The sequence below is a fragment of the Danaus plexippus genome, chromosome Z (assembly GCF_018135715.1).
Source record: "Danaus plexippus chromosome Z, MEX_DaPlex, whole genome shotgun sequence".
NCBI classification, from domain to species: Eukaryota; Metazoa; Arthropoda; class Insecta; order Lepidoptera; family Nymphalidae; genus Danaus; species Danaus plexippus.
In genome coordinates this window covers 8,704,561-8,729,187 of record NC_083559.1, presented here as the reverse complement: position 1 = coordinate 8,729,187, position 24,627 = coordinate 8,704,561, and the positions used below count along the sequence as shown (strand labels likewise).

Below are 24,627 nucleotides of genomic sequence, written 5' to 3'. Positions count from 1 at the left end.
TGTTCATAATTTATTATTCGTATTAAGAAAAAAAAAAGTTAAAAGAATATTAAATTATTAAATGATATAATCAAATGATTAAGGAATTGACAAAAATATCATTTAGTTTTAGCCTTTTCCGTTATAATGTCCCAAAATTTTATCTTCAATATAAAAAGTTGTTTTATGTTTATTTAAAATAAATTATTGTACATAGATAAGTCTGTTACGATCCATGCATCTGCAATATAATACTTTAGTACTTCTTGTTTTGAATATTTATATTAAAAAAAAAAGAAGATATAAGATTACTTTAAAAAATATATATTAATCGACTGACAAATCCAGTTAATCATATGACCATTTGTTATCTCATAGCAGTACCGAAATAACTGTTCGGCAACGTTCCGATAAACTTCATGATTTACAACAACACTTCTTCAATTTAGTACACCTCGTAACGAACTTAACTAACCTAAATGATAACGATAGCTGTGCTTCAACAATAATCTCATAATTTTATGCATAATCTTTGAACTACTGAATATATCGACGTAATTACCATTAATGATTCCATAATAAATTCCATCATGGCAGTACATTTAATAGAGTTTCCCCAGGCGTCGTACACTAAAAAATATAAAAAAATGTTTTATGAAGTTTACCTAGACTAACAAGGTTTTCTGTTTTAGAGGTATTTTAATAATTTCCCGTGATAGTATTAAACTCGCATCTTGAAAATTGCAACTTTTATGATGTTAGTGTGTACATCGATATATGTTCTACAATTAAAAAATCAAAAATTTTAAGATTCTTTTAATAAGTCAAGCGATTTAATTTATTGTATTATATATATATTCTAACAGTTCATTTCATTATATTATTTTATCATCCCAAGTAAGAGATTTACTTTTTTCAAACTATAATATTAAATTTTTCTTATAATTTATTTTAGAAAATAGCATGAAGTGTAGATAAATATGGTTTTCTCGTCGTAGAACTTAACAGACTGCGATTTGACCTAAATTCTGTGATATTTAACTTGATTAGAAAGGTACGAAAAATTTCACTTAGACGAACAAATTATAACTGAGACATGGAACAAAACATGCACTTACATAATTTTGAGTTAGTAGAAGATATGATTTTGACAGACCTTCCTAGTTTTCAAATATGTAAGATATAATCTCTTCTATACATTTCATCATTATATTTACTCTATTGATCCGTAAAAAAATAATAATGTCTGTTTTGTCGTTTTTAGTAGATATCATTGCTAGAATAATTAAATATGCCTAGAAATAAAATAAATTTTCCTTTAAATAGAACTTGATATTTCCAATATTCAATGTATTTTCCTTCAGCATGTATCGGAATGTACCTTCAATAAAGCAGATCGGATTATTTCTAGGGTTAGTGAATAAGTTTCAGCAACGCCAACTGATGCCAGAATTCGGCTATTAGGCTCAGGGTTTACAGAAGCTTAGCTTGCACCAAAGTTCACAACATATTGACACTTGTATTCACAACATATCAGCACTTTTAAAACTCAAACAAATTTTCTGCTTCTGAAAATCAGATGCTATTTTTACTTTTAGATACGGCTTCAAAATATATTGAAAACATATATATATTATCCACTTCTTAGAGAAAGATGACACAAATATATTTAAACTTTTTTTCATTGTGACATTATTTTTCTCTTTTACATGAACTCGAACAGGAATGTCGTTTTTTTATAGCCCTCAACAAGTATGCTCTTAAACATAAATACATTACAGAACAAAACATTATTTCAATAAATACTTACGAAAAAGATTTCGAATACCACAAAACAAAATATTGTCTTGTTCATTCTTATCAATATTGTTTCTGTAAGCCTTTAAAGTAACGAAAACTATAGCTATCATTGAAGTAGTAATAAGTTTCAAAATTTTAAACAGTTAAGCTAACAGTTACACAAGCCTTTTACATTCCCCACTAACAATGTAGGTTCTAAAACTTATAATGGATCACTAAAGTCATATCAGCGGATTTCCAAGCTACATTAATAGTTTGCGATAACTTATTATCCTCTATTAACTTAAGTAACCGATGTTAGGAACCGTTTCTGAAACATTTATATATATTTTTTAATTAGTAGAATTGCATTGCGTCAAACTGTTGCATTCTGTCATGCTTTACTAACATTTGTTATTTGAATCTAACAATACTCAAAAACACTTCAATTATTATTTTTAATATTTTAAAGAAACTTTTTAATTATATCGACCGCTTACGACATGATAGTCAATAAACATAAGATTTAAACATATTACAAAAGAGAGAATTTATAACATTTTAAGATCTGTTTTTTCTTACACCAGAATTGCCAGTTCTCTGCATTTGTGTTGTAAAGGACAAGTCATATCTATTCACAAAGTTCTGAAGGGATACTTAAAATTAAATTACCATAATTATAATTATACATTCAATTTCAATTTACCATTCATGGGTTAAATATCGTATAAATTATTTCATTAACACATTTGTCGTTTAATCAAATTTAAATTCATATTCGTCCCATCGCCATTTATAATACCTCTATATTGTTATACGAAGATAGAGGTTGCTTTGAAAAAGCTAAACTTCAATACTCTAGTTAAAATCGGACTTAAATTCTCTTCAGCTGCTCTCTTTATGTTCTAATTCCTCGTTATATTATCGTTACACGTTAAAAATCTTTTAAAAACATTTCGAATAATATTCCATGAGCGACATCTTTATGAAAGTGTGTACTCGTATATAAAGAATTTGTATTTGTAAACTTTTGTTACTCGACAGAATACAATCAGTATTTAAATATCATCGCAAAAAAATTATAATTTCATAATGTCATTATCTCTCCACCGAGGTTAGTTATTATAACTATTGGTGTCTTATCGTCTCAAATATTTAAATAACTTACGTACATTTACAACTTACAATTTAGAATTTCATACTTTACTCATTGAAAAAACAACTTAAAATCATAAATCAAAGTAAGTATTATTAAATTCCCATATTAACATAAAATAACCGTCAACAAAAATAACATTTATTAACAGTACAAATGGATAAGCAACACTCGAGTCCCGCATAATTATCATTTATATAAATATTTATGTAAACGAAATATTTATTTTTCTCAAAAAACTAAACCTTATCTACCCCTTCTTCCCTTCATTTGAATAATCTAATAAAAATGGACAAAATTAAGCAAAGGGCTTATTTTTAAAATAATACTTTGGTAGCTCTCATATTTTTAGAATGGATTTACCAGTTTGTTTCACATTTTATTTTCTTTGACTATTTTATTATTCATAAAATACTTTAACAATTTTTATAACTATGTTATCCATGACAGAACACAAATTGTTTTTAAATATCCTTTGGTTATAGTTTGTTGTGAAAAAATGGAGGAGCGACAAAATATCTGAGTAAGTAGATAAACATTAATACTTTTTATGGAAAATATACTTATTTATATTATTAAAAGACGCATCTATTATTTTTAGTTCAAAAATACAGTTACACTCTTTATTTCTTTACTCATATTCACGACATCTTGTATTGAAATCATCTTTACTGTTTTCAAAATCATGCTTTACATAGAGCATTTCGAGAGTGAACTTTTTTCTTCTCGGACTCTTTAAAATATCTCTAGTATCAAAGTTCTAGAGTCATTTTAAAACAATTCGTTCATATAACTTCCATTTCTAATTGTATTTTTGGCCACGAAATCAAGCGGAATTACAAATTTTGTCAACGTGTATATGGTTTTTAATTACGTATTACGTTATCATAGAGGCATTCTAAATTTGACATTGTAGAGATTGTAGTAAATTCATTAATATCAGTGTAGGAGTAATGTGGCAGCTGTCAGGTAGGATGTTAGTTAAACTTTAATTTTAAGGCATAGTTGTATTGTTTGGAATATTATCGTAGTGTAGAGGGTATATGAATACGATAAATTTTAATATTTTTTTCGGATTGAAGGAATTTAACGTAAAATATTCAGAACATTATACAATATATTACATTAAAATGATGTGATCTCAACATTATAATTGGAAAATGAGATTAACAATGTATGTTTTTTAAGATATATATATAAGGGTTTTCCAACTACATAAATTAATTTCAATCTAAGTGCACAGAAAACATAACAAGTTCAAGAAACCAGATGCTAGAGGAATGATAAAAACTGAACACAATATTTATTTATATCACTGATTAAAAACACGTCGTGGTGCACTTGCTCGAATGAGTAAGTATATAAATGCTACACCATTAGCTGATGCGAACCATTTACTACTTTGCAAAGAGCCTTTTAATCCCCTACTACGATGCTGGGTGTAAAAAAAAATTTATGGAATAAGAGTTACGTTTTAATAAAACTAACACAGTACACTCATAACATTATTTATTGAAGTCTACAAACACATTACAGAATTGATGATAGCTTACCTGTCTATAATAATATAAAACAAAAAAAAATACTATGGTTCTCGAATGCTAACTAAAATGTATTTGATTTCAGTGTGTTTTTATTAATGATCACAAAGAAATGATAAACATTTTAAAACTTATCAAAATATCCAAAAACTATCATTGTTAAAATATATTTATGTGCTTTATTAATATGTGTAAGCGCTAAGCGAAATGTGCGAAATCCGTTTACAATATCGAATACTGATTATATTATGCAGTAGTTTAACTACGTTATTAATACTATAATCATTAGACTGTACCCTCGACAGGATCGTTGGGAAGCGATGTTCAATCACACTAATTTTATACATTACTTCATTTTATTATTGAACGCAATAAATAATCTAACATAGCTTTCCAATAACACTTCTGGCTACCGTAGCGAGAGCACAAACTAAATTTCGAGATTCAGAAAACTAGATATCGGTGACAACTATATTATACATATATCCTTCAAATGACTATCGAAGAGTAAACATTATATAGGGACATACATTTTAAATACATGGAAATATGTTAATTATTAACATGACGATAGAAGCCAATGTTTATTTTTTATTATTTTTAAAAGATAAATATAATTTATTGGGTATGGTATTGTATATTTAATAAATACTATAGATATTACATGTAAGTCTATAGAGAGCGAATAATATATTGGTATAAGGACATCTATCATTTTAAATATTTTTATAATTATCGTTAGTTAATGTTTAAAAGTTTTTTGGAAATAATAAGTTAAAATAAAAAGAAAAAACAACATAGAAATACAATTTAACATTCATAATTAAAACATTTAACAATAAATCTTCCGTATAGTTCCAAGTGATTTTTAACAGGTATTCTTATAAATTAATAATAATTTTACTTAAAATCACTAAATAAGTATCGTAATATTAAATATTTTACTTGGAATTAAATATAAGATGGGATATGACGATTTTTGTGCTACATTTTATGCTACAATATAAATGAACAAAGTACGGCACCAGGTACTAAGGTTAAACATTTGTACGTCATTATTATCAACAAAAACTAAAATCTAAGGGAATGTGGAATATAGGAACAAAAAAAGTCGGTTAATAGTTGAAATTTATATCGACCAGAAAAACTTGCGGTAAGAGTCGAAAATATTCTACTATATTTTCAAGCACGTCAGCTTGCCTCTGTCAAGAACTATTTAAATTTTTTTTAAGGGTTCTTGTGTCATGTATCATATACTATTTCAGTCTTTAAGTTAAGGAATGAATTCAATATACTACTACTAAAGGTAGATACACATTTATAGTGGCTCTTTATTTAGAGGAGGAGGGTGAGGTATAATTGTAAATCAGAATATTTTGAATCAGCCGTATTTTTACCTAAATGGGTGAGGTAAAAAGGTCATCACATTAAAATTAACCTATTCTGGTCAAAGGAAAACCATAATAATAATTTGGTCACACGTTAGGTAAAGGGTAGGAAAACAAACGGACGATATCTAACCTAATTACCAAAGATTGCAAGTTGCAAAAAAATGAACAAATATTAATAATGGTAAAATAAGATATTAAGCTTTTGATAAAGCAAAAAATTTTGTTTACATTATGCAGTTTGCATCTTAACTTGTAATGGCAAGCAAAATAAGACCTGCCCACGCTCTTATTTAATAAAAGCATCTCATAATTTTCGACCTTTGTATTATAAAATAGGTCTTTTCTATAGTAATGGTCCTAAAAATAATTTTATATATGAAAACAACCTGTTAGTTAAAAATTAAGTTATAACTACAAAAGGTACAAATTTTGTAAGGATGAATTGTTGGAGCGATGCTTGAAAAAAAAAATCATCAGATTTTAGCATAGAATTTGTCAAGTTGTTTAAGGTTTCCTCACCAGAAGACAGCATGCTGTGAGTCCGCTAGAAACTTTAGCAAGTGATGAGAAGCATATCGACCGCCGGGCAAAATCAATTCTTTCACAGAATACCTGAAATAGTAGATAAATAAATTTAAAAATGTTAATTAAGCGTGCAAAATGTTATCAGTAAAAAAAAAGAAGAATTTAATTTTTTATACATTTTTTTTTGTAGCAATATGAAGTGTAGTTGAAACTTTAGTATGAAACCCATTCCTTAAAAAGCATCTCTAGCTTATCATTATTAGCTTTAGTTGTTGGAGATGTCCCATATTAGGTTATCAAACATTGAATAGAGAACAAATAGCTATGCTGGTTGGACAGCAAATAGTCAGATTTGTACAGGCGCTACCGAATGTCATCTTACGGTTGACCAGGAAATTGTTTAAAATTATTTAATCAGCCTTGACTAAAAACGTAAAATAGCCAGCCACTGGGTATTTAACATTGGAGCGTGTGTGTAGGAATTGCACGGTATAATTACTAGATCCCCCTTGTTTTTCTTTTTATTTTTGTAGTTGATCTCCCACGCGTTCGGAAAAGGCATTATCCATTTAAAAAGCATTCAAATACGTCTTAGTTTTCACAAAGAAATGGTTTCCTAGTTTTAAGATCTTCTGTATATATGTTTTTTTATATTACAAAAATATAACATATCCTCCAACTTCTAACAATAATTATTCAGTTATCACGGATTGGGGATTTTTTCTCACTATATTGTTTTAAGAATTCGTATTATATATCGTATTTTAATAAGGCAGGTGAATAAAAGCGACCGGAGGTTCAATGTCACGTCCAGAGAAAAATTTAACCTTTTGTCTATACCTAAAGTTAATGTTACGTACTTTTTAACCAGAGTATTGGCATTGGCATAACATTTAACTGAGTGTGAGTACCTTGTAAGTTTAAAAGACTTGTCGAATTTATGGCTTTAACTAGTATAAAAATTGGTAATTGGTATAAATTAGGTCATCTTATTTCAGCTTTCTCCCAGTACGAATGTATGGATAATTTTAGGACTCGATCCTGAAGCAAGGAAAGAAGCAAGTAGCATAGAACAAACGGTTTCTATATACCGTTCATAGTATAGCATAGTATGGTGTATAGCCTGGACATAACTTTACATCAATTTATTGTTCAACTCGACTGGTATCATGACATAACAAATTTTGTAGTGTGAACCATATTTCTTCATTGTATAGAATATTGTATTTTTTTTTTTTTTTGCTTAAATGTTTATAATATTGACTACAAATATGATTTATTTGAAATATTTTTAATCTTTACAAGAAATTACAAATAAAAGAGATGTCAGTTACTAAAAAATATACTTATAATCTTGAGATTTTTTTTTAAATCTTTGAATAATTATTACAATAGATTTTAGAAAAATGGTAACTGATTATGTCGGAAAGCATTCTTTTTAAAATAATACTTCAAATTCGCTTTTAATACAATGATCCTCCTCAGAAAATCTTGTATTACATTATTTTTGGTGATTTGTATTAAGATTCATTACGATTAATGCTCCAAATGTTATTTTAATAAATTTATATTTTGTTGGCCTGGAGGTTAAAAGGTCCGCTCTCATACATGAGGGCGCGGGTTTGAAACTTGGCAGGTACCAATGTGATCTTTTCTGAGTCACATGTACTCTCTAAGAGTATTTAGACACCACTGGCTGGAACAGGCTACAGCAAGCCTTGGGGTCTAAATAGCCCCCAAAAAAAAAGTGCTGGTGCAGAAGGCAAGGGGCAACCACTGCAACTATCTTCCCAAGAAAGTCATCATGTATACGGATCACTGATACGTGATGACCACGACAAGACTCTTGCGACGATGATGATGATTATCACGATAAATTTTTCGAAATATTAGTTATTCGAGAATAATTAAATTTACCTTAAAGGATTCTGGTATCTCCTCTATTGCACGGTGTATTAGAGTACCATTCACATACAAACAATTGGCAGCCCCTACTTCAGGGACAGTGAGGGTCTGATAGGTAAATGTGGCCTCTCTTTCTATCCTCTTCAGCATTTCTTTGGCTTCCTTGCTGGATGCCACACACAGAATATCCGGCCCCGCCATGCTGAAGTACTTCTTCAAATGACGTACCCCTTGAGATACCTGAATAATACATTCATTGAAGCTTTAGTTACAAGTGTAGACATATTATTTGGTTTTTTATATTCATATTCAGTCTTATTAATGTCTTATTTTGTTTTCTTTAATGTATGGGCCTCATAAATTTTTTGCTTACATAAAAATCTATTAAGTGGGATTACTTAAGCCATGTTTTTAAGCAATATAAGTTATGAAGTTAAAAAGAACTTGTATTAAAAAAAATTGACAATACTAAGGTGTTACCTTTATAGGTGTGCAAGGAAACTCTGGGAATGCCTCAGCTAGGGCACTGGCTCCAGCTTCATTGCTGGTCTCAGTAATGCCTACAAAAAACTCACGACCTGCATAAAAGAAGAATAATATTAGTTATAATATATGTAATATATTTATTTTTTTAACTCAAGCCTGTTTAAGGCTCCAACTTCATCTATTTTGTGGCCATTAAATGTTCCAGTAAGATGTAAATATTAAGTGTCTCAAATTAATAAGTAATAAGATTTGATGATGATGATGATGATGAAGCTATATTTAAATAAAACTAAAAATTTATGTATGTTATAAAATCAATGTATGTTTATTGACAATTTGTATATTTACCTGTGAATAAGACATCGGAACCGGCAAGCTTGGCTTCTGGGTCACTGACTTCAATAACAGTGTGTCCAAGTTCATTTTGCATGACCTCTTTGAGTGCGGTCATCTGTAAATTACATAGTTTTATATTTATCAAAATTAATTCCATAGCTCTAAACACTACTTAAGGTTTAAATTACAAATAAAATAGAAAATAAAGTCTGAAAAATTCATCAATGCAGTAGATATTGTGTTCCAGTTGCTTCTGGAAGTGGTGTTAATGTATTTTTCGTGATATATTTTCAGAACAAACTTGTTTCTAATACTTATTAATTATAATGTTAGAGCAACATTGATTTAATATTTAATTTAATATATAACTCCTAACTTATTATTTGGTAAATATCCTATAAAAATATTTTTGAAATATAAATCATTAAATATTAGAATGTGAGGAATTATTTCAAAATATAAATAACAATTGAAGGAAGTTAAAGTTAGTTCTTTTACCATAGGTATCTTTTAATTTGTCTTTAAAATATACTTCTATCTTTTATACATAAACTTTTATCTGTTACATATCTATTTTTGTGAGTTACATTCATTTGATGAAATTAAAGACAAGAATAATTACGTCATAGATTTTATAAATTAATTAAATTCATTTCTGTGGTCATTACTTCTAGAAAATGTAATATGACCATGAGTCAATTGAGTTCACAGGTTAAAGTGCAATTAAAAGATAATTATATTAAGCTGAAATATAGAACAGCACTCCACAAAGTCTTAGATCTCATTAAGCACTATGCAATTGTTAGTATGACATTTTAAAGCTACACATTATATGATTGTGTAGCTATATATTAAAGTTACATAAATTCTTTAACCTCATGAATTATATTTTTTCAACTTTAGTTAATGCTTGAAAAAAAAAATACATTTTATATGTGTATATTAATAAATATAAACTAAGCATAATGGCCGAGAATGCCAAACATATTCTTTAATACAAAATATGTCTGAGTAAATAAATTGATTATATAAGTTAAACAATTGTTTTTAATTAATATACACTATTTAATTAATTTACTGTAAAAAGCAAAACTGAATATATTTTATTGTTTTATTATAAATATAAAAAGGTTAAACCAATACCAAATTGGTAATTAAAACAATTAAATAATAAGAGTAGTTGTATGTAAATTGAATGCCATAACATGGATATAAAATGTTAAGCAACCAAACTATTTTGTTACGGTACATAAGAAGATAGAAGAAGTAACTATGAAAACTTAAGAGACTGGCAAAGGACTGAATATTTACTATATTACTTATATAATATTACTTCAACTTTTTTATATAAACCTGAAAGTGTTTTACGATAAATCTGTTATAAAATCCAGCTTCCAAGAACGTACTAAAATAAAAATATTTCACTTACTATTATTTCTTCAGTGCTGGATACAGGTCTGGGCAAAAGCATTATGCCATGGCAAACGATAGCTATATCCTCAAAGATAATATTTTCCGGGAAATAGGCATCTGTTTCGACTTCAATAATTTCCAAATTTAGTTCTTTTAATAATCTTAAGTAATAATCATATTGACGACGGGCGTCGTTCAAGTCAGCTCTATCAGTTAGCTTTAGTGCTGGAATTACTTTACCAACGACTGCATGTGTGTATTCATGCATCTTAAAATCCATTTTTTTTTTAATAAGAGCTGGATATAATAAGTAATTATTTAGTTTATTATAATTTGTTGTTCCAAGAACTAAATTCTTTCAAAATATATTGTAGTTGAATATACGATAATCGTCAATATTGAAGTTAAATATTTTTATATGTAAATATCACTACCTAACATAATACTTGTCGAAACACCGCCACATTTGTATATAAAAAACTTGCTAACTGCAAAACAGTAGACTAGACAAGAGAGACATAGAGCTGAGCATAGAGCTGAAACGGTAAACCATAGTAACGTTTAAAAATGCATAATGTCAACATAGATTAAGCAAAAAAAAATCAAGTCATTAAGATAGAGCACAAGGCACAAAATATTGCAATATTAAGATTCAGACTTAACTAATTGTAGAGTAAGAATTTCATTCATAATAACAGTTTATTTTATATTAACAATATTTTGTTATATTAGTACACTGTCATATTTTATATATAATAGTGTTGTTATTTGGGACTGCCAATCCCTAAAATAACTAATTTTTTAACTCAGTTAGAATTCATGGATTTTCTGTGGATAGAAAATTAAAGTAACTACAACATTCATGTTTTTTCTTCTTCTTTTATGTAATGTCAATAAGTTTTCAATAAATATAAAAATGAGGAAAAAAGTAAACAGTCACCTAAGCTGTTCATGGTAATGACTACTTCCAGTAATAGAATTTCTAAGTAATAAAAATTCTAAGCTGATATCCTAAATGTTAATGAAAAAAGTGTTTGTAATGAAATACAATTCTAGAATTATGATTGAAATAAAAACAAGTTCTCCATTAGCATCATAATGTTTATTTTTGAAACACTTGTTTGCTACATTAGTAAACTGCAATCTATATTTTTAAATACTGCTTAATAATATAGTATAATAATAGTTTTCCTAAAAGTGTAGAAATAAAAAATATTTTTCTTATTACTGTAATAATACTATCTTAACTTACGAAGATTAATAAAACATTGTAAATAGTTTAAAAACGAGTGGTAAAAATAAAATAGTAATTAAGATATTAATCTTGTCAGGATATACATATCTAAGATAACAATAAAAATGACTTAAATTTTTTCAATTCTTATTGGCTAATACAGTATTTTAATATGCATACTGTTAAGTACAGTTAAGTAACTCTTAGATCTACCCTATAATTGTATAATTTTTAAGGGATCCAAAAGACCTACTTAAAGTAAAAAAAATAATTAATTTCAACAAATATAACTAATTAATGATAATAACATTAAACACCTAATTAATACTTAATAAATATATATAAAAAAAATACAAGAGTTTCTCAACGAGATGTTCATATGATATTCCATAAGTAGGTAATGATAGTTTTAAAATGCCTATTTTACAACATGAAGACAAATTTTTTTCATATAATTCGACCTATAAGAAAAATATTTCACTTACTGTTATACTTAAGAAAGCAATAAAAAAAATTTATTATGTAAAAATATAAAATTAATATGAAAGTAAAAAAACATGAAACTTATTCCACAATATAAGTTTTTCTTTTAAGAAAAAATGACATAATAATTCATACATGTAAAAAGCTTTTAGCTCTTTACATGTAATATGTTCCTCATATATCTTCAGAATTTTGTAATGTGATGAGGCCTTGATATTCCATTTCCTTATACATAACATCCTGGTTTAATGTATGTAGAATCTCTTGAAATCTTTGTCGTAAAGCTAGATTTTCCATTCCAGCAATTTCATACTGCATCCTCTGTTTGCGCTGTTTCAACTCTTCTAGTTCAGTTCGGAGTTCCTCAATTCTCACTGACATATTATCTTTAGACATATCTCTTGAATATTCTCCATCTTCTTCAGACGACAACCCTCCGCTCTTGGTAACTGTTGAAGTTGCTGGAGTTGTGGCTCGGCTTCTATTAGATCTTTTATGGCTTTGACCACTTTGAAACATTTGCGAATCAAATTCTATTGGATAGCTTTCTTTTTTTGTTTGCATATCTCCCAAGCCTAAAACTGAACTGTTGTCTGATAGGCGGCTGTCATAAGTTGAGAAGTGACTATCCTCCAACTCTACATTAATGTTGTCATCTTCTGCATCACTGTCACTTACAGCACTACCAAATATATCAACAACATTAGAAGACTCAGAGTTATTGGCACTGGCGGCTGCAGCTGCAGCAGAAGCAGCAGCAGCAGCAGCAGCAGCAGCTGCTACAGATGCAGCTTTGGCTGCTGCAGCAGCTGCACCTTTCTTTGCTGCTCTCTCAGCTGCTTTGGTCTTTTTCTCTGCTTTTGGTGTTGGTGTTGGGGTAACAGGTTCTGGCTTAAGTTGATCATCCTCTTCTTTCACAACTTCCCAAGTGACACTGACGGCTTCATTATCAGCTCTTAACAATCTTTTTACTTCTTTTTCAATTTCAGGTGCTTCTACATATTTTTTCTTTAAAGTTTTGCGAAAGCGACGCTTTCTTACATTTTTGGTCGGCGGTGTCACACCATGCGGCCAAAGAAATTTCTTATCAACTTTATAGGGATCCTTTTTTTTATTTTTTGAAGGTGATTCTTCTTCTGCAGGTGTTTGATCGGCTTCCTCTTTACATATCATCATCTGACATATATCGGCTGTTTTATAGAAACTTTTGTTGTCAATTGTCTTCAATGACTCGATAATAGTTGGTAAGTCTACAATTTTTGCGTGCATTAACCAATGGTCAAAACGTACCTCACCATTTCTCATATCGTTATCTATTTGAATTGTTAGACGACTTTTTATGTTATCTCCAGTTTTAAGTAGCTCCCGCAATTCTTTTGCTGGATCCTCCGGCAAACGAAGAATAAACTGAGATTCTAGCTCCGCAGGATACTCTGGTTCTCTCTTATCTCTGTTCATCTTGATTTATTTCTGTTGTAGCATCTAAATATATTTAAAGAAATAATATTCTTAATAACTTATGTACCTTTATAAAGATTTGGAGAACCAGCAGGTTGATCAATACTTTAAGCACATAAGTTCAGACTGCGGATGTCAAATACCAAAACGTAGTTTTAGTAGACACTAGACATCTAACGTCGTCGCGATCGATAACGATGAAAGCTTAAACACAAACAAACAAAATAATTGTGAACATTCTAGGCATTGGCAAAATGGTGAATAAATACGTATTTAAAAAGTACTTCTTATATAATGTCTATAAATTGCTGTTGATAAATTAAGAACACTAGAACTTACAAGTAGTTTTAATTATTTACATCAGAAACAATTTATATTTAATTTTAAATAAGAATAAATTAAATGTGACCACTTTGACTTATCGTCAACTTATTTAAGATAATGTAAAGCATAAATTGAAGTTTAAAAAGTACTTTTATAGACAATGTATACACAAATCACTAAGTTTTAAATAAAACAAAAATAATTTTTATATTCCATAAAAAAAAAATATAGATGAAAAATAGACTGTGTATAAACTGCTTTATCGTATTGATCATTGCCATTGGGGCTTTCTAGTTGGTACACGACATATTATTACCGATTTTGGAATTACAAGACACGTCATGTTGATAACTAGAGTTCATTCTGAAAACTTAAACTAATTTCATTAATAATAACTTTCACGACATATCAGTAACATTTTAAAATTGGTAAGTTTTTAGTTTTCAATATATTCATTCCGAATTTTCTTATAAACCGTTTTCACTTCTAAATTATTTGGACGCGATGAAAACAACTATCATAATTGTGCAAACAATTAATAACAAATAGAAATCATGTGTTCTTCCTTAGCCCGGTATTCTTAAGAAGATTAATTATTATTTTCTCATAAATCATAATATTGTTGGATATGTACCTATACTATTAAGGTACTTTTTAAAGAACACTACGTATTTTCGTAAATGATACTGAAATTTATATAAGGTAAAAATACAAATTGACAATGAAATTAGAAGAAAAATAGGTAACAAATTCTTTACATTGTCTTATATAAATCAAAACCATTTGTGAAAGCAAATTTTTAACCAATCTTAACATATTTCAAGGATAACAATGAGGCTGTTTGGTTACATTATCCTTTTGGCTGCAATTTTACATTGTTCATATGCACCACCTGTTTCCCCTGAGAAGGCTAAGGAACAAGACAGTGATGTTGTGGATGATCTTGTAAGTATTTTACCTTCACTATTAGTTATAAAAGGACTATTTTATTTTTAGATTATACTTATTTTATAAGGTTTGACTGATGTGGTGATAATGACTTTTGGCAACAACAGAATTTTTAATTTTTGTATATAAATGACTAGAATTTTTGTCATGTTATTTAATTTGTTATGTTATGTTACTGACACAATAATAAGACATGTTTTAGAACAGTAAAATAAGTTTGTAAATAACATTTGCACTTTACTGTATTGTTTATAATACTATCAATATGATCAGGGTTTCTGCTTAAAGTACTTTGTTTGATTTATTTTTTGATGTAGTAGTATAATAAGTATATACAGTTATCTTACATAGTCTTTTTCATTGAAATTCTGTTATATCTAAGTACTTTACTGCTGTTTTCAAGTTTTCATTGTATTTGTCTTTTAAAACTATCAAATTAGTTACATTTTTTTTCTGATTTGTTTAACTATCTATGTAATTTTATGAAACAATATCTAGAGTAACACAACGGTTATAGCAAAGCAATTATGGCAGTGTAATTAAATGTATTTTATATGTTGCTTGAAAAAAATGAAAGTTTTTTTAATTCCTTTATCTACACAAATATATATTATATGTAAATATGCTTTGCGAATTCAAGTGTATATTGAATTTAGTTATGTATAAAAGTGTATTATTTTCTATAATTTACAGTTTGAGCAAAGATTACTTTCCATTTTCAAAGTTATTAGTAATTAGAAATTAGGAATATTCTTATGCACAGATATTTGCATATTAGTGTTAATAGTGTTTTCACTAAGAAATGACAGTTTGAATTTTTATGGTAATTGAATTTTAATAAACAAAAATATAATTGGAGTAAAATTTTATTTAGTTTTAATCATTTTAAATACCATTCACTTTTGTATAACCTGTTCATTGTTTTTTTTTTCTTACTTTTAAAGACAAGACAAGACCTTGAGTTAAGAATTCATCATGGCTCTAAAGTACTTCTTACAAGTGATATAAAATAAAATCTGTAATAACTATATATACATATTAATTGTTACATTTGTATATGATATATTCATTATTTAATATAAAACAATTATATAATTGCTTTGCAGTTGGCTGGTGTTTCAATTAAGTATGCACATGCGATTTATTGTTCTTATAAACTGTGCATGTTAATATGATTGTAATTAAACCTCAATGTTACGAAACAATCAATTACTTTGTATGTGAATTCATAAAATCAATGCCAATTTGTTTGAATTTCAACTATTTATGATTTTAGTGTTGCTAATTATTTATTACTATTGGTTCTACTTCTCATGCAAGTCTAGAAAATTTTTGTTTCTTCCAATTTTTCATTTTGATATTAGTTATTGTGTGTATGTAAGCTTATTTTTATATGAAATCATCAAAAAAATTTAATACAATTACAAGAATACATATTTAGAAGATTATCAAGTAAATAATTATTTAAATAAATCTTTAGACATGACATTATCTTTTATAAACTGATTACATTCATATCGATTTTATCGTAATATAAATCTCGTCCCTAAATGTGTTTTATTAAATTTTTTTAAAATTTTTGTGTATGATTTTATGCAAAGTAAATGTAAATATGTATTTTGAAGAAAATTTTAAAAAGTTATATGTAGTATAACTGTACTTGTAACTATTGGTGTGTTACATTTAATTAGCTGGAATGAATACTTTCATATACTTTCATAAATTTAACAATCTATTATATTTCATTATAATATTTTGCTACAATAGTATAATATCTGTGCGAATAATTTTAATTGTTTATACTATAAATTACCGATTCCACTAAATCTTATCAGCAATGTTTGTGGTTTTCATATTGCATTTTATCGTGTTGTTTAGTTTAGTTATATAAATAAATTCGTTATTACTATTTTTGCTGATTGCCAAAAGTCACACCTAAAGTCTATCTTGGTATTGGTCAACTTCAGAGTAGTCAGAGCACCAGTAATAATTAAACAGGACATGATATAGTTTTAATAACTCTACTCTGTCCTGAGGACAATTTTGTTTTTGTGATTGTGGTATTATTTTATTTTTCATTGAGTATTTCCTTACAGGCCGAGTACACGGAGTATCATAGATATTTGAAGGAGGTTGTACAGGCTTTGGAAAGCGATCCGGAGTTTAGAGAACGATTGGACAAAGCTGACGAGGATGACGTTCGTGTAAGTTCACATGGAATATCTTTGTATTGGTTTAAAATAAAATATCATATATTTTATATTTGCCAGCCACCTTTAAGTAATCAAAACGAGATTTTGTGATTCAAGAGTTAAAAAAAAAAGGTTAGTTAATACTCAATCGAGATTGAAAGAAATCGAGGCAGTGATAATACTATCTGCACAACATAGCTTATATTGGTATCATAACAATGAACAAGTCTTTGAATAAAGGTTGCTTGTTGTTCTATTATTAGCAAAACGATTTACAAGTCTTACTTCTATTGTGATTGAGAATAATGTAACGTTTTACATTTACAATCCAAATTGAAGATTTCCTTTGACTGCTTTTGTGGCAAATATTATTTTCATCATTGCAATATTTACTTTAATTGATTTGAAATGTACATAGCATTACGTATTGAGTTAGTTACACTTTAGTATTTTTGAAATTCGATGTGCATCCGTTTATATGGTAACAAATTTTTGCAGACAGGTAAAATTGCTGAGCAGCTCGACTTTGTCAATCACAATGTTAGGACGAGGCTTGATGAAATTAAGAGACAAGAGTTGGAACGTCTACGGCATCTTGCGACCAAGGTATGTAACAAATATAAATTTATTAAAATGATAAGTCTGTAGACAAGTTGTCGTCAACAAAACAAGAAATGTGTGGAAAAAAAATCTTCTTTGGAGACTCCCTTATACACTCACCAGTCCAAAGAAATCTTAATAATTCTTAGGAATTAAGCAATATCCAGCCAAAGCACAAAGAAATGAAGGGATATTTCCTTTTTGCTTTGAGGACATTTACCACTACATGGATTTGGTATTTTCCAGTTTGAAGTTTCGTTTTATTTTTTCAAATTTGATGATCATTTAATCTATTTCCATTTTTGTTTCTAGTATTGTTGAAGTCCATTAAATTTTCCCTCTCTGACTCGGTTGTGTCGAGGTCTTAGTTATTTCTGACACTATCGTGAATATAAAGGTCTCGTGATCTCACAGCGTCCTGTGCCAATCGTTTTTATGTAACTATATATCTTATACACAAGTTGAAAATTGCGGATGAATTTATATTCGTAATGGAGCTCCCTAGAATAACAATTCTCTCATACATGTAATCAATAATAAAATTATTATATCGTGCTAATTCGAAATCTTGTAGACAAGAGGGACATTCTTTATAATGATATCTAAGATTTTTGCGCGTACTTGTTTAAAGGAAACTAACTTTTTGGGATACTATTAGTTTGTTTTCATAACTGCGTAATCGCCTTGTGTGATTTCTTAGCAACCGTGTGTACAGGAAGACGAAATGATTTTTTTTTTAAGTTTTATTTTTTTTGACTTGACCAAACAACATCTCCATTATTTTTGAGTTGAGCAGGAAAATACGATTAATTCTAATTGCCTATACTAATAAAATAAAGCATGACAAAACCATAACAAAAGTAATAAACAAAATTAGATTATAATAAAACTGAAAAATAAAGAAATTTAGATATTACAAGCAGATTTATTAAAATGATTACAAGAAGATTGGCGTTATTCGAGACAAAAATTACGGAGACCCAGCCCCTTTAGAAGTCTCAAATTATATTTGGAATGTATAATAATTAATAAGCTCCTGAGGAAGTTAAAGTCTACTCAAAACACTTTACAACACTTATAAAAATGTGGATAACAAACTTAGCGGTACATGACCTGTCAAAAACAAGGTCAACAAAATAAAATTTAGAATAATAAATTTACTTTCGAAAATTTCATAAAGAGAAGGGTGGCGGGATATATATATCATTCATAAAATTTAAAATTGGACCATAGGCCTATGCAACGAAATAAAAAACTTTCATTGTAATGAAACCTTAACTTTAATAATAATAAATTATATTTTTGCAAATCGTCTCAACAGCAATACGAGCTGTCAAACAATCTGGAAGCTGAAGGCAAAGTTCCGTCCAGCGACCACTTGGACCATTCGAATCCACACACCTTCGAAATAGAAGATCTCAAGAAATTAATATACAAGACGACGGCTGATCTTGAAGCTGCTGATAAGAAAAGACGGGAACAGTTTAAGGTGATAATTACTAGTAATAATTACTACATATATAACAAATATAACCAAAGCCAGTTACAGTACAGGTACCAATAAAACGCTTACAAAACTATGTAAAATTCCAGGAATATGAAATGCAGAAGGAATTCGAGAAGCATCAGAGGATTGAAGCACTCGACGAGGCCCACAAGAAGGAATACATGGACAAATTGAAGCAGGAGGAGGAAGCTAAGAAACATCACAAACCGGTACGTCCTTAATAGATCTGTATTCGAGCGTTTTACTAAACGCCGTATATGTTGCTGTTCAAAATCTTATTATGAAATAAAGAGGAAAGTATGTTGTAATGATAAACCAAACTTCACACTCATTAAATGGAGATATGTTTAATGTATTAGAATTGAATATAGAGTGAAGTTCATAGCAGTAGAGACATTGTCTCACTGATGTTTGTGTGTTTGTTCGTTACTTAACCAAAATTCCTAAAGTTTTAAAATATTGAGGTAAAATTTTACAGCAGATATAGGTTCTGGTCTAAGATATGGTATCAGAGACAATTATACGGTACCTGTAAATTGTCATATGTAATTTCTCGTAGTATTATTACTTTAAATAAGTATTCCTAACACATACTTCATACGTATACATGAATTTAAGGGTATGAATGAGATAAAAGTAATACCTTTCCAGTTCATGTTTTTTTGACGGAATTTGATATTTTAGGACTAGAACGTATCTGTAACCATCATCTACAGACCAATTGTTTAAAACCCCTTACATTTTCATAAACAACTATACTAAACACAGTTAGCAACAATTTTTTGTCAATTAGACGACTTTTCGAATAATTTTATAAAGTGTTCTATAAAAAACAAATACTAAATTGACTAATAATAAGCACATAAATGGACTAAATTACTTTACTATACAGTAAAGATATACATTTTATAATAAAAAGGGAATATCCTAAATACATATGTAGGTAGGTAAGGTAAGTTGGTAAAATATATTACAAACATATTTACATAAGAGTGGCCTCTGGACTATAAATATATAACTTCAGGGTCAAACAAACAGATACTTGTAAATAAGATATTAATAAAAAGGGAAGAACCTGATGTACATTTCTTGCGATATTTTTATTTCATGTTATATAAATGACTTTAAGTTAAACAGTTTCTTCTCAGATTATTAATAAGCCTATTTCACTTTCATTTATGTTAAATTCCTCAAAAACAAGTTAACTTTTCATTTCTATATAAAGGGGTCATATCTTCTGAGTAATAATACAGCTGCTATTGATTTTATCTATAAATAAACGAAGAAGCAACTTGAGTGTTATAAATCCCTTCAATATACACACATATGTATTGAACAAGAAAAAACTACGTATTTACACACAGCTACATCACCCGGGTTCTAAACAACAGTTAGAGGAGGTGTGGGAGAAACAGGACCACATGGACCAACAGTTTGACCCGAAAACATTCTTCATGACCCATGGTGAGTTAACGAGCAACAAGTGTTTAATAATTCTTCTGTGACAGCTCAAACATCCGGGGACCAGAGAGCAATTGCTCAATCTATGGCGGGATGTGAATACAGATAAGGATTTTGATCCGAAGGTCTTTTTCGTGATGTATGGTAAGGGATGTCATGTGGGTAGCGTAGTGTCGTAGAAAATCATGTGGATATATTTATTTGTCGTTTTACGTACGATTTTTATTGTATAGTAATATATTTTGTACTTAATTTGGCACTGTATAGTTCTGTTCATTTAATAGAACTCGTTTATTTTCAGTCCAAAACCTAGCATTTCATCTTTATACATCCGAAATCCTTTTAAACGTTTGCGAATTGCATGTGTGCGTATTATCCAAAAAATCGGTATATCAATATAATTCTTTGCTTTATAAAACGTTTACTTATTTACACCCTTTTGAGAACAATATTCTAATAAAAACTAAAAAGAAATTAAAAAATTAAAATTATTTGGTAATTAGATAAATCATGTTTAATTTTTTTATAATGAATAATTATTATATTATTACGGTACATGGTGATCCGAAAATAGAATTTATGATAAACCATGACGTTAAACACAAGTAGTTTTATTTGCATTCAATAATTCCTGCGAGAAATGAAAAGTACCATGTAAATAAGAATATTACATGAAAAATATGAACAGAAATAAAAGTTATGCAACCTGTTTTTTTTATTTCTATTTATTTGATCTTTGATTACCGTTCGTTCTTTTCTGCTGTTTATACATGGATAGTTCCCATGTTAAACGTATTGTATTCTCGTTTTTCTGATATAAATAATATACATACATGTATCTAACACAAAAATTATTTCACAAAAATTTTGTATCAAAATAAATGTTCACTAACCTAAACATATCTGAAATATGTTTAGTTTTATTATTATTGATTTTCGCAATACTTTATTCGGCTGTAAACATTATATTTTATTTTTTTCGTACACATAAAATAGAATTCCATTTTTCATTTTTAACATTTCTATTATGTATTTTGTTAAGTGAAATATTTTGAGATATCAAATAGTTTTTTTTATATATGTATATTTTAATCTGCTGTTTATTGCATTAATAAAATTATTATGGATACAACAGATGTGGACGGTAATGGTTTTTGGGACGCGGACGAAGTTAAGGCTCTGTTTATAAAGGAGCTGGATAAGATGTACGGTCCGGGTGGTCCGAATAAAGACCTCCACGAACGAGCCGAGGAAATGGAACGCATGAGGGAGCACGTGTTCAAAGAAAACGATAAAAACCACGATGGTCTTATAGACTTCAATGAATTTATGCTCGAGACTCAGCGAGCTGAATTCAATCAGGACGATGGTGAGTTAAAATATGTTTGAGACCTGAGCATATGATGTGAGATGATATGGAGTCTGGAGGTAATGTTTGTGTTTAGTAGGTGTGAGGTCATGACAGATCTAGTTGGGGTTTCCCTAATAAGACTATGTTATGTTTATTTTATGTTTTTTAAAAGTGTATGATAATTATTTAGTCTTTTGTATAGCTTAATTTATTTTGTCAATTTAGTTGAACATAGGAAATGAATCCTTGATATATAACTATAAATTAAATCTTTACTATATTTTTATTTATGATTTGTATAAACATTTTTTTGTTACAATCTTTTTTAAAGTGTTATATATTACATACGAAAATTAAGAAATTTAAATTCTTATAGCAATATAAAGGTTTTGTATTGGCAGGTTGGAAACCAATCGACGAGAACCAGATTTATACTCAAGCTGAATACGAGGCTTATGAACGCCGACGACAGGAAGAACTTCATTATTTACAACAACGTGGACTGGTCAGTATTATTAGAATGTATGAATATTAATTATTAGACTGAACGTTGTTAAATGTTAGCAGTTTTTAAAAATTGTAGGTTTCGATTATTACGGGTGCTAATTCGTTTTAGCTCTAATTAACATATTTGGTTTTATAAAAGTCACTGTACTTAACTGCAGGTTGATGCTCATGGCCGTCCAATTCCTGGAGCCCAACATCAAATAAACCAGGCATATCACCAGATGCAGCAGCAATACCAGCAACAGTACCCTCAAGGCCAACCGATGCAGCAATACCCTCAAGGACAGTATCCGCCGCAATATCAGGGACATGTTCCACAAGGTCAATATCAGGGACAAGTTCCACATGGTCAATATCAGGGACAAGTTCCACAAGGTCAATATCAAGGACAAGTTCCACAAGGTCAATATCAGGGACAAGTTCCGCAATATCAGGGACAAATCCCACAAGGACAATACCAAGGTCAAGTACCCCAAGGACAATATCAGGGACAAGTTCCCGCAGGACAGATTCATCAAAGTCAAGTCCAGCAAGCACCAGTTCCTCCACAAGCACCACAGGGGCAAGCAGAACCTGGCCGAGCTCAGCAACAAGTCCCTCAAGCTCAAATACAGCAACAAGTTCAACCAGGTCAACCTCAGCAACAAGTTCCGCAAGGACAAGTTCAGCAACAAGTTGCACAGGGTCAAGTTCAACAACAAGCCTCTCAAGGACAAGTGCCACCAGCTCTAGAGCAGGGCCAAGCTCAAGGTTCACAACAATCACCCCCTGCTCAAAATCTTAGCGGATTACAGCACTAAGTAATTTGATATCTATTCATGAAACTAGATTTTAGCTGCTATAATTATTTCGATTTGTAAAAATTAATCTGGGAAGTGCTAATTTATTCCCTTCATAAGATTTTATATTATTATCATAATTCAAAAATATAAAACCGTGTATAAAGTACTTTTTTAGAGGTTGTCAAAGGTTGCCAAAATTAATAAATAAATTGACTTTATTACTACTGTATTGTATTGAGATTTTTAGATATAAACAATTAAGTGACACTAAAAATAGCCTTTTATTTCACTTTTTTTACTGAAGGACTAATCAGTGTAATAAAAAAAAAAAATACCTAAAAATATTTTTTAAATAAAGTCGTGATGGCTTAGAAGGCCCGCCTCTTGTGCATGAGGATGCCGGTTCGAAAACTAACAAGTACCAATTTGATTTTTCAATCATTTGTACTTTCTATGAGTATTTAGACACCACTAACAGGCGCTGAAAGAAAACAAAGTGAGGAAAAGTTGGCTTATAATTCCAAATTATCAGTTTGAAATCTACAATCCTCCTTGAGCATGCGTGGTGATTAATGATGTAACCTTCTCCATGTGACAAGAGACCTTTGCTCAGCAGTGGGTACCAATAAGCTGATGATGATTTTTTAAATAAAGCATATTTTAAGACAATTTTAAAAACATGTATATAATTAAAAATGTAGTTCTTGGAGACAAAATCTCTTATGTTGCAAGTAAATCCATCCGATCTTTTAATCAACAATCTCTTTTTAAAATGAGGATTGGACATAATATAAAAAATATATGCACCGCGATTTTTTGAATCCGAATTTTTACGTGAAGACATCAAAAAGCAATTTCTATATTACGTTTATAGAATGTACCGATTTATTTATATGAATTTATTATAAAGGGGCTGTGGAGCAACTATTGACGCTGGTGACTTCATTAGGTAAAAAGGGAAAAGGTTCTCGTAGAGTAAAAAATACACGAAAATGGTAAATATGATGTACATAAATACGATGTTTGGAGTGTTCAATTTACTGATACGTAGTGATTAATGTTCTTTATATATACATATTTATATTATGGAGAATTGGTTTTCCTACAAGTTTTATTTTAAAACATTTTTCAAAAAGATAAATTGTAATACCAACGACATGGTCGCTATAGTAATATCATCGCGATTAAATTTTAAGACACTTCCTACGTCAAATTGAAAACAATAGTCATTTCATAATACCTAGTTGGTCAATGTTTATTTCAGGTATT

General features: G+C 29.1%; 3 protein-coding genes across 3 annotated transcripts; 1 reads left to right on the top strand and 2 right to left on the bottom strand.

Moving 5' to 3' along the window:
* Nucleotides 1-4,406: 4,406 nt before the first annotated feature.
* On the bottom strand, nt 4,407-10,997 carry LOC116777776 (N(G),N(G)-dimethylarginine dimethylaminohydrolase 1). Its single transcript, XM_032671485.2, has 5 exons — nt 10,528-10,997; nt 9,111-9,213; nt 8,757-8,854; nt 8,289-8,516; nt 4,407-6,458 (listed from the first exon to the last, which is right to left on the bottom strand). Exons 1-5 carry the CDS (start codon nt 10,789-10,791, stop codon nt 6,351-6,353), a joined length of 801 nt encoding a protein of 266 aa, XP_032527376.1. The 5' UTR covers nt 10,792-10,997; the 3' UTR covers nt 4,407-6,350.
* A 594-nt stretch (nt 10,998-11,591) lies between these two features.
* LOC116777821 (transcription initiation factor TFIID subunit 7-like) lies at nt 11,592-13,864 on the bottom strand. Its single transcript, XM_032671556.2, has one exon. The coding sequence runs from the start codon at nt 13,684-13,686 to the stop codon at nt 12,403-12,405; it is 1,284 nt and encodes a 427-aa protein (XP_032527447.1). The 5' UTR covers nt 13,687-13,864; the 3' UTR covers nt 11,592-12,402.
* Nucleotides 13,865-14,279: 415 nt separating this feature from the next.
* On the top strand, nt 14,280-23,632 carry LOC116777373 (nucleobindin-2-like). Its single transcript, XM_032670882.2, has 10 exons — nt 14,280-14,438; nt 14,835-14,955; nt 17,055-17,162; nt 17,649-17,756; nt 19,072-19,239; nt 19,344-19,466; nt 20,622-20,721; nt 21,854-22,087; nt 22,471-22,574; nt 22,735-23,632. Exons 2-10 carry the CDS (start codon nt 14,842-14,844, stop codon nt 23,374-23,376), a joined length of 1,701 nt encoding a protein of 566 aa, XP_032526773.2. The 5' UTR covers nt 14,280-14,438; nt 14,835-14,841; the 3' UTR covers nt 23,377-23,632.
* The last annotated feature ends 995 nt before the right edge of the window (nt 23,633-24,627 follow it).

Bases quoted from the DNA above. Each gene is read 5' to 3' on its own strand.
- LOC116777373 (XM_032670882.2), top strand. From the start codon at position 14,842: ATGAGGCTGTTTGGTTACATTATCCTTTTGGCTGCAATTTTACATTGT. The intron at 17,757-19,071 runs GTATGTAACAAA...TCGTCTCAACAG, and splicing joins TACGGCATCTTGCGACCAAG to CAATACGAGCTGTCAAACAA. The intron at 20,722-21,853 runs GTGAGTTAACGA...TGGATACAACAG, and splicing joins AACATTCTTCATGACCCATG to ATGTGGACGGTAATGGTTTT.
- LOC116777776 (XM_032671485.2), bottom strand. From the start codon at position 10,791: ATGGATTTTAAGATGCATGAATACACACATGCAGTCGTTGGTAAAGTA. The intron at 9,214-10,527 runs GTAAGTGAAATA...TGTAATTTACAG, and splicing joins CCAGCACTGAAGAAATAATA to ATGACCGCACTCAAAGAGGT. The intron at 6,459-8,288 runs GTAAATTTAATT...CTACTATTTCAG, and splicing joins AGATACCAGAATCCTTTAAG to GTATTCTGTGAAAGAATTGA.
- LOC116777821 (XM_032671556.2), bottom strand. From the start codon at position 13,686: ATGAACAGAGATAAGAGAGAACCAGAGTATCCTGCGGAGCTAGAATCT.